The sequence below is a fragment of the Chelonia mydas genome, chromosome 9 (assembly GCF_015237465.2).
Source record: "Chelonia mydas isolate rCheMyd1 chromosome 9, rCheMyd1.pri.v2, whole genome shotgun sequence".
Lineage (NCBI taxonomy): Eukaryota > Metazoa > Chordata > Testudines > Cheloniidae > Chelonia > Chelonia mydas.
Window position 1 is genome coordinate 96,410,855 of NC_057855.1, and position 20,332 is coordinate 96,431,186.

Sequence of the window (20,332 nt, forward strand, 5' to 3'; positions counted from 1 at the left end):
CGCCACACCGTGATGTCTGCACCGCCAGCCCCGTTCCTCCTGCCAATAGCACTGACCCCCTTCCAAGCCTGGGCTGCCAACCCCCCTCCCCCACTTTATTTTAAAAGGTCAGAAAGAGTGAAAAAAAGTCAAAGGGGGGCAATCAAACTGCCTACCAGCTGTCCCCAGGACAGTGACCGCCTCATACCACAATCCAGTGGGAAGCCACTGGCCACTACTTTGAGAACGTACGGCCAGAGGGATCATGTGGGCAGCAGCCCCCTGTACCTTGGAGTCAGCGCCAATGGGCTTCTTGCACTCGATGCAGGTGTTGGCACAGAATTTTTCAAAGCACTTCACACAGCAGTGGCGGCCCTCCTTCTGCACGTACTTCTTCCCGTGCAGCGGGTCGCGGCAGTAATGGCAATCAAAGCGCTCCGACATGGTGCCCACGGTGTAACTGCTGGGCCCTGCAGGGGGACAGGAGGGTAAATTGTACTCAAAGAGCCATTCCAACACACGGCTGACGCTCCTGCCATAGTGCTGGACTTTGGCTGCCCGCCTCTGCGTGACAACCCCTCGTGTGACAGCAGGTCTTGTGGTGCCAGGGGCACGCATGCCAGCAAGGCTAAACGTGATACGACAGCAAGTTCACCACAAGCAAAGTTCTTCAAGGGCCTTTTTATGGCAGGTGGGGCAGAGCTGTACATGTCGGGGGCCAGCTGCTCTGAATGAACAGTGACCTAGACAGCACAAAATAGCCAGGTCTACCCATATTTTGGGAGCGTCTTCAATCAGCGGTGGTTCATGGCTGGGCATCGCCAAGCAGCTGGCTCATGGCAAGCACGGCAGGTCCTCGTGCCTGGCGCTCAGCCTCTTCCCACAACTGCCCTCCTCACCGTTTTACAGGCAATGGGCCGTCAGGCTTGCACGGTGCCTAGTGCCTTATACTCAACAGTTACTTAAACCACACCCAAATATTTCTTACGCACCCATCATCACGAGCAAACGCGCCTGTGAGCCGCGCAGCCAGCAGTAACGCAGCGCACAGTCAGCCACAGACGTCGTATGTAAAAGAAAATGTTCGTTATGTTCTAAACAGGGTTTCTAACAGCAACGATTGCTGCAAAGGCTGCACGCGCCCCTTCACAGTGGCAGGACATTGCATACTCCGAGGTGCCTCTAGCTCTTCACTGCTTTTCCCTTGCCTGGCCCTTTGGGCCACAGCATGACATCAATGGCCTCCCTGGTGATGGCAGGTTTTAAAATTGTGTGGGTGTGGCATGTGTATTTATGCAGTCATGGTAAGGTCTTGAGCCCTCGGAACATCTGTCTCTTTCACACACACACCCCTCACCTCAGGGCAATCTTTAGTCCTATCACAGCTACAGTGTTCTTGCGGGCACATTGGCACACTTACCCTCTGTTGCCACCAGAGGGCAGCTCATACCATGCCTATGAGATGCGTGATACCGTCACAAGCAGGCCAGGGTGCCCTGCTGTGTCAAGGAGCTACTGAGCCCCCGTATTGTTAATGATGGGCTTGACATGGGGCGGATTAAGATTTCCTGGGGCACTGGGCCAGAGCAAGTGGGGGCTCCTTCCACCTGCGGTCTCCCCCCCCCCATTCCGCCCCTGCCACCTGTGGCCCCCCACCCACAGCTCCACGCTTTTCTGCCCCTTCACCGGGGTCTGGTCCCTGTTCTATGCAGGGTTCTCCCCCATTCTGCCCACCCCACAACCCGTTTGCGCCTTTCTACACTCCGCCCACCCACTGCGGCCCCCACGACTGGAAAAGCTCTGTCCCTGCATCACAGCCCCAGGTTGCAGCAGGGAGTGAGAGCTCCTCCAGTCCTAGGACACAGCAGGGGTCCGGGTGCTGGGGCTGCCCCTGCAACCCCCGCACATTTGCAGGGCACCGGGGTCGGGGGGGTGCTCTGTGGGGGCTTCCCCTATCCCCCGGCTTCTGCCGGGGACGGGGTCAGGGGGCATGGGGGCTCCCCCGGCCCGCACCGGCCCGGCAGCAGAAACCAGGCCTCCCCCCACCCCCAGTTGGCTGGGGCCCCTGTGCACCACCCTGTGGCTAATCTGCCAGTGTTTGCATCTGCTCCAAAATTTGAATTTTTGTCAGTGGCAGCAGAATCCCCAAACTGTGTTTAAACTTCAGATTTATATTTGAGCTTTGGAGGGGGCGGGAGGGGGGGGGCAGGGGCTGGACTAAGTTTAAGCCAATAAAAGAAAGGTCAGTGCCAGCTTTGCCTGCCCAGCAGTCCTTGCACACAAGAGTACGTCACTCACGGTAACCTGAATTTACACATATTGAGTCCTACAGATTGTACCTGGTAATTTAAGAATTAAAGGAGTTCTTCACAATTTAACAATGAAAAGTGAGCGAAAAAAACACTTTGATCAGCCCCCTCCTACATTTTAGATCACCCTCCAAGAGTTGGATGGGATGTGTGAGAGGTAGGATGGCCTGGCATTAAGACACAGGAGCGGGCGTCAGGAGAGCTGAGTTAATTCCTGGCTCTGTCATTATTTCAACGAGGACTTGAGCAAGGGGTGCATGTACAGAGGCTGGAAATCCTGTAATTGCAATGCAGAGACAGCATCAATATTTGCACTTGCATCAATAATACACGAGCACAAAACTTGGGCCCACAAATGGGGACAGCAGCCAGGCCTGAGTCCAGACACAAATGGAAACCTTTGTGTCACTACACCTCAGTTTGTCCATCTGTAAAATGAGATTAATACAGACTGGTAAAAGTCTCCGCACGCCATTTCTCAGGGAAAGCAATTCTTTGATGAGTCCAACATCAGTTTTTCCCTTATCATCATGATAAAAGGAGGGCGAGTAGATTTTTTTTTTTTCCGCATGAGCAAGTATAGTTTCATCTCAAGATGGGGTAATTAGACTTAATCACCTTACCGGCTGAATTAATTTCTGGTTGCAAAGCACCCTTGGATGGAAGGTGACATAGAGGGACCTCCCTCTAGCTAATCAAAATCCAAGCAAAACAGAGAATTTGACGCTTTCATATGATTACGGCCTGCATCTGTGCTGTCAGGGACTTCTGTGCTGGGTACCTGAGTATGTTTCCAGCTGCACCCTGCATTGGTCTTAGGTTTAACATGAAGAAAAAATGAGAGAGAAATTGCTCTAAATTAAAGGAAACTTCCTGCCAACATGGCTCTGCTAACAGGTGACTGCTTCCTCTCTGTCTTTTCAGGGGTCCAGCAATAGAAATCTGACTGCTAGCTTACATTTTGAACCTGGCCCCAACCTTTCAGGAGGCAAATGTGATGCTCTCATAACTCTGTAGACTTTTCCACCGGAAGTAATGTTTGCCAGCTGAGCTGCACCTTGGCTGGAAGTCAGGGATCACCCGCCATGGACATCCAACCCTGCCTGGCAGGGTCCCTGCTCGGTACCCCAAGGACAACTTCTGTTCCCGTTCCCTATACTTATCCACAGATAGGAGCCAGGGAAGGTTCCTGTCACCATGGCATATAAGCATCTGCACTGAGACACAATTCCCTGTAGTCATGTGAACAGGGTCAGCAGGGGTGTATGTGAAAATTCCTCCCAAAACAATTGGTCTTCTGGCCGTGCGGATGTAAAACAGTCTTTGCTAATTTATTTTGACGGACTGCTTCCCTCAGTTACACTCAGTGCATTTTTTCAGTTTACTGTAATGAAAGTAAACAAGAATTTTCCTCCTTGGCAATAGCTGGACAGAGAGATGAGGCTGAGTCCTGTCAACAGAAAACGCCAAGAGGAAATTCAATTATTGGCTCTTGATAGCCCTAAAGCAGGGGACAGCAGGGAAACAGAATTAGATTCGACATGGTAAATGATACTTGCTTCCTGTTTTTGCTGTTGACCGAAGTCTGTTCTCTCTGCCTCTTCAGTTCCCCACAGGCTGGCTTTCCAGGGGCCATGAAGAGCATGTCACAGGGGGGAAATACTCAGAGAGAGAGAAAAACACTGCACCCAAGCACTTGGCACTAACCCCCCCGCCGCAGAGTTCAGCCACATTACTCGGGATGGGGCTCCAGAAGCCCTTTGGGGGTAAGGGTGGCCCAGCGGCTAGGTCACTAGCCTGGGACTCTGGTGCAATGCCCAGCTCAACCACAGCTTCCCTGCTTGCCCTCGGGGAAGTTCCCGTCTCGCTGTGCTTTGGTTCCCCATCTGTACCACGGGAGGGACAGCACTGCCCTACCTCACAGGACAAACAGACCAAAGGCTGTGAAGTGCTTAGACAGAATGGAAGGGGGGGCCGTACCAGTACCTGAGCGCGTGCACAAGGGACGTTCTAGCCATCACCGGCCAAACAGAGCTATGCCCCTTGTGGGTGATGACAGCTAGTGAAGAACAGCTGTCAGCGCCTCTGTCAGAGAAACAAACCTTCCAAACTCCAGCAGCCCGCCTCTTCTCGAAGAGCAGCAGCCACGGGGGCAAAGAACCTCTCCGCAAAACACCTGTCTCTAACCTGCCACTTCGGCAGCCTCGCTCCCCCGTGGAACAGGGATGCTTGCGAACATGCACGGCCTGGGGCCGGCCCTAGCGGGACTAAGCAATGCCCTTCTCTGGGCAATGGACGGAGGCATGGGCTGCTCACACTGCTTGAGCTTGCTGCAGAGTTCCACACAGTCGTGGTACTTCTGGCATGGACCAATGGACAGGGCACCGGGCTGGTGCTCAGGAGACCTGTGTTCTGTGCCTGGCTCTGACAATGATTTGCTGTGTGATATCAAGCAAGTCACTTCACCTCTCTGTGCCTGTGTCCCCTCCCGTCATTTGTCTGTTTAGACTAGAAGCTCTTTGGGGTAGGGACTTGCTATTTGTTTATACGCTGCCTAGGACAATGGGGCCCTGACCTCAGTTCGGACCTCTATATAATATAGCGATCAACACCCTCACTGGGGCAGAAGAGGGAGCATCATCCCTCTGCAACACAGCCCAGCAAAGGGCAATGGGTTTCTGTGCCTTTCCCCCAAAGAAAGGCGCCTTCTGCTGAGTCTCAAGGGACCTGTCTTATTCCCACTCTACTATCCACCAGTCCACACAGACAGCCAGCTGCCTGGGCTCCACTGCCAACAATGTGCCAGCTACACCCAGCTCTATCTCACCCTTCCACAGTTGCCACCGACCATCACAAGGATGTCGTGATGCCTGCCAGAGCCCAGCCTCTGGGTGAAGAGCACGCGGCTCAAATGAAACCCAAACAAGCCCCCTGTGATCTAGCTGCAAGAGGGAACACTTCAAAGAACGAGCTGGGACGCGGCATCATTTCCTCCCCCGCTTCCATCAAAGGCAGCTGCCACTCATCGCCCTTGTGGTGCAAAGCCTTGGGGGCCTGCTCAGTTCTTGGCTGGGGACTTGATCCTCCAGCGTGCTGCTCACTCTGGCCACGATTCAGCAAAGCGTTCTGGCACATGCTACACCCGAGGTTAAGGCAAGGGCTCTGCTGGATCAGGGCTACGGTGCTCAGCATCTGCAGGACTGAGCCCTAAATCGTGAAGGCGAGGTAGTGTAAATGGTGCACAAATGGTCTTCCATCTCCAGCTTCCTTGGAAACTGCCCCTTCCTGCCAGGCAAGAACCTGGCCACTGCGGGGCACATGTTCATCACTTCCAGGGCTCACGCCACCTGGGAGCTGAATGTGGATGCAACGCCCAGGCTCCAGCTAGTGCAAAATGTGGCTGCTTGCCTCCTCCATGGGAAAAGCCACCAGGAGCATATTACACTTGTGCTGCAACCCCTCTGGTGGTGGTTCCCATCCTGCTTGTGTTGTCAGGTCAAGGCACTTTCTCAGGCATCACAGCCAGGACATCCGTCACTGCAGCGCCATCCGTGTCCACGGGGACAGTGCCTCTTTCAAAGGTCCCAGGAGACACGTGCGGGCCAGACACAGTGTTCTTGGTGGTGGGAGGACAGAGGAAGTTGGACTGATTCAGAATCTGAGCAGGTTTAGGGCATGTGGCGACATCCCCTTCTTTGAGAAAGCCCTCCCACCATCCCTCAGAAAGACAGCAGAGGGAAAAGGGAAATGATGGATGTATATCCCAAGTGGCGCCTCCTTGTAAATATGCCCTGACATTGGTCAGAGCCTAAATTAAAGACCTAAACTGAGCCCTAACCTGGGAGGCAGAGTGTCTGGCACCTTCCCTCTGAGCACTTGGGCCCTGCTGGAGACAGGAGACTGGATTAGATGGCCCCCAGGTCTGATCCAGCCTGGGTGTTCCTAAGTTCTTACCAGGGAAGAGAGACTCCATGAAGTCCATTAGAGAATGTCTACACTGCAGCTAGGAGCAAGCCTCCCAGGCCGGGTCCTCAGACTGGTGCTAGCAGGACTCACACTCGCACACTAAAAATCGCTCAGCAGATGCTATGGCTTGGGTTGGAGCTTGGGCTCTCAGGTCTGGGTGGGGGGCTTGACAGCCCGAGCTCAGCCCAAGGCACAATGTCAAGGCAACATCTACAGCACACCAGCATGACCTCTGCTAGCACACGTCCCTGAACCTGGGCTGGGACGCTGGCTCCCATATGCAGTGTAGACAGACCCTTAGGGACCCCACTATGCAGCTCTACTTTGCCCAGGAAGCCCTTACATACGATGGTGATGGGCACCCTAGTAACCCTTAAGAGATTCAAGCTTTGATCCTGCTAATTTACCATACTCTGAAATTACCTCTTTGAAGAAAAAGGCACCCGATACTAGAAGTTTACATTCGCGCTCCCAGTGCCAATTCTGCCACAGATCATCTACTGAACCAATTCCAGTAGGATAGGGTTACATAATGTGCATAAATTCAAAGAAACGGCAACAGTGCCAGGCAAATGCATTGGCTGCTATTACTGTGGTGAGCTCTGCAGCCTTCTATTCCTGCAGTGTAGTGTCAGACCTTCCTAGCCTGAGTTACCCTTTGAAAAACAGCGATTGGGCTTTTGATTGATGTTTTTGGTTGCCCAGCCTGCCTTAACCCTTTGTCTCATGAAATTCAATGCCATGTGCAGGAACTGGGACAGACTCGGCTTCCTTTATGGCTTCTTTGCCCCTATTCTGGGTCACAGACTGGGCCCACAGGGCTAGGTAGGTGCAGAAGAGGTAGGCAAACTTCTCAGATTGGTGCAAGCCTTCAAGGCGGTGGAGTTTCCATGGCAATCAGGCAGCAGGAGTCCCTTTGACCCTGGCTATTTATTTCTGAAGTGCTCTGATGGCAGCAGATGACAGTGCTTTGACAGCTAGAGGACTTGTTTTCTGCTCCTTTCTCTTTAGCCACTTGCCAGTCCCAAGCGACTGGTAAGTTTCCACTAATAGCACTATCAGAAATTACAAGCTAAGGGCTTGAATCCTGGTCTACTGAGGTCAATGGGGGCATTGCCTTTGGTTTCAGTGGGAGCAGGAGCAGGCCCTAGCCATCAACATCAAGTTAACACCAGCAGGTTGGTTTCATAGAATCATAGAATATCAGGGTTGGAAGGGACCTCAGGAGGTCATCTAGTCCAACCCCCTACTCAAAGCAGGACCAATCCCCAATTTTTGCCCCAGATCCCTAAATGGCCCCCTACAAGGATTGACCTCACAACCCTGGGTTTAGCAGGCCAATGCTCAAACCACTGAGCTACCCCTCACCCCTCTGTTGTGTCTCATTAACTATGAACCAATTGGCATCAAAAATTACTTTCCTCACCAAAGCAGAGTTGAAAGGAACGCTCCTTGGCTGCCAAGCTCCGGAGGGGCCTCTCTGGAGGTGAACCTGCTGTTTCCTTCATCCTCACCTGATGCTCCCTGCTTGGGCTCAGTGACTTGCCATGAGCCGGACGTTTGTGTAGGTGACCATCGGGTCACGCTGGATTCAGTTTCTTCTGATGTTATTAACATGGAAGGGGAAAGGAGGGTGGACTCGCACCCACTGGTGCTGCCTCGGTTTTCAAGAGGAAGAAACCTCCTTTTTGTCTCCTGTTTGGTTTCTGGGCTCCTCCAGCTTTGGGTAACATGCTGCTCCCAGTCACACCTGTGCAACCCCACTGACCAATCTAGAACACACATGACCCAGGCGCGTGCTCCACGTATTCCCATCAGACAGCCCCTCCTGTGTTTGAGAGGGGAGGTGAGCGGGCGCCCAGCGAGAGATGGGCGTGGCACAGTGAGTCAGTGGCAGAGATTAGAAGACAGCGTCCACCGTCTCTGTTCTCTTTCCATTTTAATAAAATAAAGCCCAAGCAGCTGGGCGAACAGATTTCTTTTGGGACCCAGGCCAGTTTTCCTGTCTGGAAACACTGCCTTGCCAAGGTCAGAGGGACAACGCTTTCTTGTTGACAATGCAGCATCGAGCCCATGCACATCCTGGAACTGAGCCAAGAGCCACATGTGTATCATTTCTGAAACATGCAAACTGATGAGAAATATGGGAACTATGTGGACAATGGCCAAATATGTACAGCTTTGTCAGCCAAACAGGATTTATTTGAAAGAAATTGAATTAAGCGCAGTCCAGGGCAGGCAGCATTGGAACATTTCTTCATCTTAGTTTTATGATCCCCTTGAGCAAGACGACATCACTACAAACCTATGGCCCTTCCTTGCAACCGCGTCGCTGCACCTGAATGCATCACGTGCAAACAACAGACAACAGCTTTAGTGTCTGCAAAAGATAAACACAGCACCAAAAGCAAAGGAGCCAGCACACAACTCCTGCCAGATTCTAGCTACCAGAGGGTTTAATTTTTTGTAAATAGAGGGACTAATTATGGCCTGGAGCATTCCCAGTCTGCATATGGAGCACATTACCTGTGCACACACACGCACGCACACACAGAAGCCCAGCCACTTCTGCAGAGCCATCCCTTCCCCTCCCAAACCCCTCACAGACCTCTCCATGGAGGCCAAGTACACTCCAAGGGGATGGAGTGAAAGCTAGAGGGGCCCAGAGGGGAAAATACACTGTCCACCTGTTATTCCTGCAAATAACAGGCAGGGTTCAGCAGGAGAGGGGGTGCTGCCATGGAGCCAGCCATCCCCCCTCTCTGTGTGGAACTGGGCCAATCCCAAGGCCGTATGACCTTTTCCACAGAGTCCCCAGCTCCCTAGGGGCCACTGTGGGCCGAGGGAGTCCCCAACAGCATAGCTCCAAGGCTGTCACGGAGCTGGTGGGCTCAGGGAGGAGGCACAGTGCCACAGCATGGATGATCTGACACCCCATCTCTACCCCGCCCCTTACTCAACTGGAGACTCGGCAGCAGCCGCAGCAGTTCATTATTTTGGAGAAGAGAGATTTGCAGCCCCTTAGTCACTTGCCCCCATTACAATCCCTACCACTGACATTGCCCAAACTTCCAGTTACTTCAACCCTGACATGGCCCTGTTGTCTGGAAAGTAATCCCATGTCATCGATGGCAAACCCAGCACTGGATATATGGAAATATCAGGATTCCCCCTCTCTCCTGGGCTCTGTCTTCCTTCACCTGGCTTTATTTCAGCGTGCAGCTTTACACAGTTGCATTACACAAGTTGCTCAGCAGCTCTCCAGCGTACAGTATGGACCAATGCCAGGGCAACCTGCATTCTACAGCAACGCAAAGCAGCTCTCCACACGTCAAAGCAAGCACTAACCAAGGGATACAATAACGTTACAGGTGCAGCACGTCCTTCAAGAGCAAGACAGTGTGGTGCACGTGTTCGAGCTTGAAATAACCCTGAACGTGTCTTCTTTGGATGTAACTGTTCTACAAGCTAATTTTTTCCTGACCATGGTGTCTAGATGAAGGGAGTTTGAGCAGCATTGTTTAACTTCAGAAGTATCACACATGCATCATCAGAATATATTGTGATCCATATTTTCCTTCAGCTTTACATATAAACCAGTCACTGAGGGAAGAAACTCTGAAGAAACAGGCACAAGCAACCACCAGACTTGAATGACTTTCCCGCCTGGGCTGATCTCCATGAGGTGCGGGATAAGCTAAGTGTAGGTGTTGGGTGTGTGAACTGCCAGAGGAGGATTTACTGCATTACGTGCCAACTCCTCGAACTCCCTTGAGAGCCTCAAGTAGTAACAAGAGTCCAAGATATCCCATGACATTTGTAATCCTCTTTTTGTTACTCTTCCAAGAGCTCAGACTTCACTGGGAGCAGCAGCACCAATTTTCCTAAAGCAGCTCCAGAAACTAACTCCATCTTAAGCAAGCGATTGAGTTCCCAGCAGCTCTGGCAATGCAATGCCTTGACCTCACTCCCTGGTGAGCTGGGCTACCGCTGCAGGGCAGCAGGCCACACCAATGACCTTATCCCATGTCAGCAAACTTATGTGAAAACAAGTTACAATTCAGCTGTAAATCTATCTGACCAAAAAGGTGTCAATTAGCTGATTATGCAAAAAGAGCTTCTGCTCCTTTTCCAAAGCCGTCCCTCAGTTCACACACACCAATCCTTTTCACCCTCTAGAATGTCTTAGGGTATGTCTACATTATGAAATTAGGTCGAATTTATAGAAGTCAGTTTTTTAGAAATCGGTTTTATATATTCGAGTGTGCGTGTCCCCACAGAAAATGCTCTAAGTGCATTAAGTGCATTAACTCGGTGGAGTGCTTCCACAGTACCGAGGCTAGAGTCGACTTCCGGAGTGTTGCACTGTGGGTAGCTATTCCACAGTTCCCGCAGTCTCCGCTGCCCATTGGAATTCTGGGTTGAGATCCCAATGCCTGATGGGGCTAAAACATTGTCGCGGGTGGTTCTGGGTACATATCGTCAGTCCCCCCTTCCCTCCCTCCCTCCGTGAAAGCAAGGGCAGACAATCGTTTCGCGCCTTTTTTCCTGAGTTACCTGTGCAGACGCCATACCACGGCAAGCATGGAGCCCGCTCAGCTCACTGTCACCGTATGTCTCCTGGGTGCTGGCAGACGCGGTACTGCATTGCTACACAGCAGCAGCAACCCATTGCCTTGTGGCAGCAGACGGTGCAATAGGACTGGTAGCCGTCATCGTCATGTCCGAGGTGCTCCTGGTCGCCTGTGTGAGGTTGATCAGGAGCGCCTGGGCAGACATGGGCGCAGGGACTAAATTTGGAGTGACTTGATCAGGTCATTCTCTTTAGTCCTGCAGTCAGTCCTATTGAACCATCTTATGGTGAGCAGTCAGGTGATACGGATTGCTAGCAGTCCTACTGCATCATCTTCTGCCGGGCAGGCAAGAGATGAGGATGGCTAGCAGTCCTATTGTACCATCTTCTGCCGAGCAGCCATGAGATGTGGATGGCTTGCAGTCCTTCTGCACTGTCTGCTGCCAGCCAAAGATGTAAAAGATAGATGGAATGGATCAAAACAAGAAATAGACCAGATTTGTTTTGTACTCATTTGCAAACCCCCCGCCCCCCGTCTAGGGGACTCATTCCTCTAGGTCACACTGCAGTCACTCACAGAGAAGATGCAGCGAGGTAAATCTAGCCATGTATCAATCAGAGGCCAGACTAACCTCCTTGTTCCAATAAGAACAATAACTTAGGTGCACCATTTCTTATTGGAACCCTCCGTGAAGTCCTGCCTGAAATACTCCTTGATGTAAAGCCACCCCCTTTGTTGATTTAACTCCCTGTAAGCCAACTCTGTAAGCCGTGTCGTCAGTCGCCCCTCCCTGCGTCAGAGCAACAGCAAACAATCGTGCATCTGAGTTGAGAGTGCTGTCCAGAGCAGTCACAATGGAGCACTCTGGGATAGCTCCCGGAGGCCAATACTGTCGAATTGTGTCCAAAGTACCCCAAATTCGACCCAGCAAGGCCGATTTAAGCGCTAATCCACTTGTCAGGGGTGGAGTAAGGAAATCGATTTTAAGAGCCCTTTAAGTCGAAATAAAGGGCTTCATCGTGTGGACGGGTGCAGGTTTTCATCGATTTAACGCTGCTAAATTCGACCTAAGGTCCTAGTGTAGACCAGGGCTTAGGCACTGTGCTAAGCATGCCACAACTTCCAGGGTGAGCTTTCTGTTTGGCTTTATGGTCAGTAATAATTCTACAATCTGGTAAACCACTCTATATTTCTTAATATGTTCTCTCCAAAGGACACAAAGCCAAAAAGCACTACTTACAACGTCGCTTGAAATTGGATGCAAGGACGATTTCATTCATGCAAATAAACACGCTTGATCCAGCTCTATCTGCGAGCAATACACAATATCCAGGGCTGAATAATCAACTTCTCTCTGTGAACATTAATTTCTAAACACATCTGCGAGGCCGTCCCTCTCCCCCCAAACGTAAGAACACTCGTTTTCCTGACTTTTGTGGCCTCCAGCTTGATTACCTGGAATTCAGTCGGGCTATATAAAGCAACACATCATAGCAATGATTTGCAGAACACATTTAACAAATGAAACTTAAGCATAACCGATAAGCAGAGCACTTCGCATAGGCTGTGTGTCAATGTCTCCAGGGAGCATGTACAAATGCGATAAAGCTTTATACAGGAACTCAAAGGCTGGGCTGTAAAAGTGAATAGGGAAACTGTGCTTAAACTTTATTAACCTGTTTGCCACTTAGGAAGGAAGATGAGACCTTAACCTACTAACCTTCTATTAGTACGTTGATACATTACCGACATAGTTTCAGTTCTTTTACTGCCAACTTCTGCTGATGGAAGAGACAAGCTTTCAAGCTTCACAGAGCTCTTCAGGAACAGCAGCCAAGCTCACCAGGGAGCACTGCCAGAGCTGCTGGGAACTGAATCCCTAGCTCAAGAGGGAGTTCGTTTCTGGAGCTGCTTTAGGAAAATAGGTGCTGCTGCTCCCAGTGAAGACTGAGCTCTTGGAAGAGTAACAAAAAGGGGATTACAGGTGTCACTGGATATCCTGAACTCCTGTTATAACTTGAGGCTCTCAAAGGAGGCTGAAGAAGAGCTCTGTGAAACTCGAAAGCTTCCACCAGCAGCAGTTGGTCCAACAAAGGCTATTACCTCACCTGCCTTGTGTCTCTAATATCCTGGGACCAACACAGCTATAACAACACTGCAAACAGTATTCTCAGGTAGATGAGGGTGTTTTCTTTCGATGCTAGCGTAAATCAGTGCAGTTTCAGTGACCGCAATGGAGCGAGGCTGATGTATGGCAGCTGAGGATCTGGCCCCAGGTGTGGGATCTCAGTCACTGTACTCTGAATCCCTTCATGCAATGCCATCTGGTCTGCTCTAAACCGCAAAGGTGCCAAATGACTACACTTAAAAAGAAGGACGCTTCCCTTCATCAGTCATGAGGCATGAAGTTAATAGCACCTCTTGTAAAAGGGGATTGCAGGCTGGTGGTGTGTACCCCTGGCAAACCGGAAAGAGAGAGAAAAGGTTAAGGTTCATTTGTGCAAGGAGATTAGCCAAGAGCAGCGTTCTTCTATTGCAAAGCTTTAGTGTGTGTGCTCTCACCCAGCACAATCTACAAGCTACTATGTTGATATATGAGAGGTGCTTTTATTAAGACATGGGCTACTGCAAGTTCCTGACGGATTTTGCAGTATCTATGCAGCCCCATCACCACAGCATCTGAGCACCTCACAGGTATAACAATGGACCCTCACAGCACCTCTCTGGGGTAGAAAGAAAAGGAGTACTTGTGGCACCTTAGAGACTAACCAATTTATTTGAGCATAAGCTTTGGTGAGCTACAGCTCACTTCATTGGATGCATACTGTGGGAAGTGTAGAAGATCTTTTTATACACAGAAAGCATGAAAAAATACCTCCTCCCACCCCACTCTCCTGCTGGTAATAGCTTATCTAAAGTGATCACTCTCCTTACAATGTGTATGATAATCAAGTTGGGCCATTTCCAGCACAAATCCAGGTTTTCTCACCCCCCGCCCCCCACCCCACACACACACAAACCCACTCTCCTGCTGGTAATAGCTTATCTAAAGTGACCACTCTCCTTACAATGTGTATGATAATCAAGGTGGGCCATTTCCAGCACAAATCCAGGGTTTAACAAGAACGTCTGAGGAGGGGGGCGGGGGGATTTGTGCTGGATATGGCCCAACTTGATTATCATACACATTGTAAGGAGAGTGATCACTTTAGATAAGCTATTACCAGCAGGAGAGTGGGGTGGGGGGGAGAGAAAACCTTTTGTAGTGGTAAACACCCATTTTTTCATGCTTTGTGTGTATAAAAAGATCTTCTATACTTTACACAGTATGCATCCGATGAAGTGAGCTGTAGCTCACGAAAGCTAATGCTCAAATAAATTGGTTAGTCTCTAAGGTGCCACAAGTACTCCTTTTCTTTTTGCGAATACAGACTAACGGTCTCTAAGGTGCCACAAGTACTCCTTTTCTTTTTGCGAATACAGACTAACGGCTGTTACTCTGAAACATCTCTGGGGTAGGGAAGTGCTAGTAACCCAGGTTTTCAGATGGGGATCTGAGGCAGAGTGATTGAGGCCATAATCCTGCAAACTCTTAACTTTCGACATGTGCGAAGCCCCACTGAAATTAATGGGGCTCCTGAGATGCACAAGCACTTACAGGATTAGGGTCTAAGCTGCTTGCTCACAGTCAGGCAGGGAATCTGTGGCAGAGCAGAAAACTGAAGCCAGATCTCTTGAGTCCCACACCAGTGTCTCTTGTCCACAAGACCAGTAAGAAGAACCTACCGTATGGTAACACGTGGCATTCTTGGAGCCGTATTCACTATTGAGGGTGTGTTTTAATAATAAATTGCTAGTTAACAAAATATGAACATCTTTCTAAGATCTAAATGAAACGTGTGGCTCTATTAACTCAGAGGTGCTTCAAGTGACGCCACCTACATTAATTTTTACTGTAATGAAAAAAGATTAGAAGGACCAATACTCCGTTCTGTAGGAATATTGTACACATATTACACAAAAGACACCTGAGAATCTGGGCATGGACAGGGCTACATTCCATACCTTTCCCCTCTAATTTTGAAAGGATCTTTTATTCTCATCAAATTAACTCTCAAGGGCTGTGAACTCCACTTGTTCCATGTGTGCAGTTCAGATTGGTGTCAGCAGGACCTGGGCTACAAACTGAGAATACAATATATTCTCAGAGCAGAGCAACTTGCGATGAGAGTCAGAATGGTAAAAGCAGTTGTCATCTTTAGTCTGTGGAGGTAACAAGGCATTGGACTGTTAAACAAAATCAGTTAACTTGAGGAAATTGACCAAATTATTAAAATGTCTAACATCCATCAAAATCCCAAACAGTCGGTTTATGTAGGGCATTTTCAGTGACCTCCTCACATCAGACCATAAGCCATGAAATAGGTGTATGCTAAGGGGTACACACTAAACATGCTTGCTTAATTCCCATCAATGTACATGGGAGAGAGAACCCTATTCTTTCTTGCTAATGCAGAGGGTCCCTCTGTTTGATCAAGGAGGCTACCACTAACACAGAGAAGAAATGCATAGTAACCACAATCCTCCCCCTAAAGTGTAGCAACCCATCTATGGTTATATTTTCTACCTCCCTCCTTTCTCCGCTGCTGTACATTTCTCCTACTACCAATGATAATGACAAAGCCAGCACATTCCATAGTAAATATCCACAAGCCATTCCCCACCCTCCCGCCCCAAATCTGAGGATCATTTGATAGCTTTACTAAAATCACAGTCGAACCACAGGCTTCCCACTGCACTGTATAACAAAGCATTTACTATTTAAAACCATTTCAAAAGAGCTTAATCAACAATATCTTTGGCTACACCATGTAATAACTTCTATTGCTGCAATCCCAAATGGTTATCATTAATTACAGCTTGCCAATCGTTCAAACCACTAAGAATGTGCTAAATAAAGAATTGCTTCTATGATACAATATCCTGCTACCAAAGCAAGTTGCACAATATAAAGGTATTTTAAACACAAGACTGGCACTTATTAAATAGTCTATGATATTTCCATTTTACCTGAATGTCTGTGGTAAGCCATTATTACGGGAACAAATTCACAGGCAGCCCCTTAGACAACTCAGTTCAGAGTTTCTCGGCTGATAAGAATGTGTCTCGTTTGATAACATACATTTAAGGGGAGGCTATTAATACAGAAAGACCCACCCGCAGTTGTCCCCTCCCCAGAGATCACAGATTAATCCCAGTCAAAAATTCTTACCATTTTAGGTGATCCAAGGGAGAAGAATAGGATCTGGTGAAAGTACCATAAACAACATATAAATACCTGCACAACTACTTCAGCATCCAAATTAGTTTTAAAGGCAGAGAAGCACCATAGGAACTTGACCTCTCTGCTAACGTACAATTTGGCCTTGGCTTGAAAACTAGCTTACAAGTGTTACAACATGTTAACCTCATGTATAGACCCAAATGGTTTGGGACAGTGCTGTCTCAGTTATACTAATTCTGAGCTGTTCTTTATTTAAAAAAAAAGGGCTGACTGCAAAATATTTAGGGTCCAGCTAAAAAAACGGAATGAGTTAAAAATGCCATTCTTAGACCCCCCATCAGCTCTGCTAGGTCAAGGGGAAAACCACAGTTTGGCATGCCAGAACCCAAGGCCCCTTAACAGTGAGTAGGGCACAAATAGGGGGAATTCACATGCACTGAAGATTTACTTCTGGTATTTAAAATCCTGCATAACTTAATGCAATTAGTTTTCACAATCACAGCTGAGGCTGGCCTCCTACTGTCTTTATAATAAGCCCCGTTTCTCAAGTATTACCCACTAGTTTACAGTGTGAAGTGGCGGGAAGCTATGTTAGCAGCTTCCCTAACACCACAGGAACAGCTGTTTGTTTCCAGGCATGGCAGACAGACAGGGTGATCAGTGGTCTGAGCTCACGGCTGGAAGCCAGGAACTCCTGAATTCTAATCCTGTTTACGACACTGACTGACTACGGGGCCGTGGGAAAGTCTGTTAACCTCTCGAGCTCAACTTTCCACTCTCACCTACTCAGAGGGAGTTGTGAGTATCAGGGAGCTAATGTTGCAATTCTTTTCAACAAGGCCCATCTCTGTGGCCCCTGCACTTTGCACAGCAGTTGGAATAGAAAGTTCTAAGTATCCGTGTCGGTATTGATGTTAGGTGTGCTGCAAATATCTGGAAAGTCACCTATTTTAACTACAGGAAGATTGACCAAGTACCACAACAATGCATATAATAGTCACACCAGTCAGCTCTCCTCTGCCTGGGAGCTTCCACACTGCAAAGATAAAGTACCATAACCAGCCTCCTTCACAACTGTCATTTACATCTAAAAGTTTCATAAGATGCCTTGAAACGACCATGTTTGAAAACATTCATTTCCAGAATGGCAAAAAGAGTGAATCCACTTATTGTTGATCCAGCAGATTGTTCAGAAGAAACTAAAATGCTCTGGCTAAGAAAATTCTCCCACGCAAAGTATCAAACTCTAGCAAACTGTTCTCATGGTTCACAAGGCCGCAGGAATCAGAACTGGCATTTTTAACTGAGCCAGTCTCCTTTTATATAAACAGTATACACAGCAGATCGTTTTGGCAAGGTGTGTGGTGTTCACATGGACAACCATTCTTGTTACTGTAACTCTCTGGCATACCACTCCCCCTAGGGTATGTGAGTGCTGGTGGTTCTCGCCACATTCCAGCTTGAGTAATTACAGCCTCCCTAAAATATCCTCTGTAATTGCAAACAGATTTGGTATTCTTCACTTCCTGGCCTAAAGAGCTGTGTAACATTCTTGTGCAATGTTTAAACAGCTATCATGTTCCACCCCAGAGATGGCTGCATTTCAATGGGAGTGAAGAGATTCATGAATGGGAAGGGACAAGCATTACGTACACACGTAAGCGTTCTGTGGGTATACTAGAGAGACTGTGAGGGTGTATTTTGCACCCAGACACACACAATGGAGAGGCAGAAGAGGACAAATAGGGAGAAAGGGACAGGCAGAGGTTCGGAGAACAGAATGGGTGGAATCCTGGCCCCACTGAAGTCGATAGGAGTTTTGCCATTCACTTCAGCAGGCCATAGGATTTCATCCCAGGAGTGTAGTTTTCAACAGTATATAATAGTAAGCCCATAAATTTCAAGTTATCACCATGTGGCACAGAGACGACCCATGCCTACCGATACGGGGGGTGGGGAGCATGCTCAATACAAGCCAAACAGCAAATCTTGGGGGGGGGGGGATATGTGACCCCACATGACCCCCTCCCCCGATATGTCGCCTCTTATGTGGCACAATACAGGATAACATGGTCTGGAGCACAGCTCCCTCACTCCAGAGGTGGTGGCCCAGCTGGTTTCCTGGTTGGTAGTCCTAGCATAACTGGGCAATAGACAACAAAATGAAATTCAACAAAGACAAATGTCAGGTGCTACACTGAGGGAAGAAAAACCAAATACAGAATGGGGGAGAACTGGCTCGGCAGCAGCACGGCTGAGAAGGAGCTGTTGTGTGGGATCACTCAACATGGGTCAGCAATGCGATGCTGTTGCAAAAAAAAGCAAATGCAATTTAGGTTGCCTTCACAGAGGCAGAGCACGCAAATCACAGGGAGGTGACAGTACTGCTCTATTCGGTGCTGGTCAGGCCTAACCTGGAGTGCTGTGTCTAATTTTGGTCACCAATGTATAGAAAGGATGTGGAGACACGGGCCAGAGGCGACTGACAAAGATGATCAAAGGGATGGACTGCAAGCCATATGAGCAACGGCTGAAGGAACTGGATATGGTTAGCTGGAAAAGAGGAGGTTGAGGGGGAAAATGATTGCGATTTTCAAATACTTGAAAGGCTGCCATTAAAAAAGATGGAGAAAAGTTGTTCTCTCTTACCACAGAGGGCAGGACAAGGGTTCAAATGACAGCATAGCAGATACAGATTAAATCTCAGGAAAAACTTCCAAACTGTAAGAACAGCAGGACAATGGAACAGACGCCTCAGGAGATTGTGGAAGCTCCTTTACTGGAGGTTTCCAAAAGGAGGCTGGAGAGCCCCCTGTCTTGGGTGGTTTAGACACAGTCAATCCTGCATCTTAGCAGGGGGTTAGAGCAGATGATCCCTGAGGTCTCTTCCAACTCTATGATTCTATGGCCTTAGGCAACTTCACACTTCACTCCAGACCAGTGTTTCGCCCCAGTGATCACCGAGACCCCTTTCCACCTCATGTACCGCTATTCGGGTACTTTCTGGTAATAGCAGCAGTAGTATTGTTATGTATATTATCAGCGAGCCCAGAAGGCCACATTGTACTAAGCGCCAGGGAGACACCGGCGTTTACACTGAAAGTGGAGCAGCCAGCCCAACCTGAGTTCCCTATCAATTCTGCCAGGAGAATCAAGTACCAGCAGAATTTCGAAGGGCAGTGGACGCAGGTTCTTACATCCCAAAGCAATCAGGAGCCGGAATTCACGGTACAGGAGTTCTGAGTTCACCTCCAGCCCCGGGCACTTCTTTCTCCTTCTGTGTATTGATCCTGTCTTGCTGAATTCAGGAAGCGTTGAAACCTGTAGCACTAGGCACTGGTCTGCTGGCCAGGATGAGGACTGAGGATGAGGATTTGAGCTGCGCTACCATTTCTAACATTGGTAGTTTAGTCCTAGATTTCTTTATTTTTTCAGCTAATGCAGGAGTTACACAAAGAGACAGTCCCCCAAAGTGAACGTTTTATCAGCATGGTGGCTGCTGAGCAGGCAGCATGATGAAGGGATCGTGTCATGTACCTGAATAAAGAGTGATTCAACATTGTGTTTTCCAGAGTATTTTCTTGACCTGAATCATCCTGCCAGAAAAGGCCCGAGCAGCTTCAGGCTTCTCACATGTCCATCTGTCACTCGACAAGACAGAAACAGCCACTTAAATAGGAGATAGCCAGACATTGATGAACTATTAGTCACCATCATCAGAGACAACTGAGCAGCAATAAATATAGAGAGGTGGCAGGACATCATGCCTACATTTCAGAGTCACATTTTACTTTAAAGCTCCATGTATGTTGACTGCGCTACACACAGTACTGTGAAGTGACTGATAAACAAAGAAGGATACACCGATGACTTGGACTCCTGGACAAATTCAGCCTCCTCCCATCGCATACTGCCCCATAATCATTTCACTTCCCTCCAGCTAGTTTTTGGAATTCTGCCCCCTGATTTGGAATCATCTGTGACAGCAGAGGGCAGGTGCAGTAAAGGTGCCTGAGGGTTGTCATTCCAGGCAGTGAACATTTAAGAGAGAGTTTGCACAGTCCTTGGTGGCTCCCAAAATGTACTCACAGAATTGAAACAAAAAATGTTTCGATTCAATGTTTTTATTCAAATTGCCAATGCCACAAAGGCCAATTTATTCTCGCCCACAAGAGAAAACACACCTTTCAGCCAAAGATCTCATGGGAAACATCCCTTCA

At 48.8% G+C, this 20,332-nt stretch overlaps 1 protein-coding gene across 4 annotated transcripts in view; it reads right to left on the bottom strand.

Moving 5' to 3' along the window:
• The window catches only part of FHL1 (four and a half LIM domains 1), a 64,917-nt gene that overhangs the window by 7,642 nt on the left and 36,943 nt on the right, over positions 1-20,332 (bottom strand). The window contains exons 1-2 of one of the 4 annotated variants that reach the window (XM_037909659.2): positions 15,899-16,001; positions 268-449 (exon numbers count right to left, since the gene is read on the bottom strand). In XM_037909659.2, coding sequence (XP_037765587.1) covers positions 268-449; positions 15,899-15,920 — 204 coding nt within the window. In that variant the 5' untranslated portion in view covers positions 15,921-16,001. Of the gene's footprint in view, positions 1-267; positions 450-7,680; positions 8,060-12,068; positions 12,287-15,898; positions 16,002-20,332 lie in introns of those variants that run through there. The other 3 variants (XM_027830811.3, XM_043522040.1, XM_037909660.2) reach the window with 3 other exon arrangements.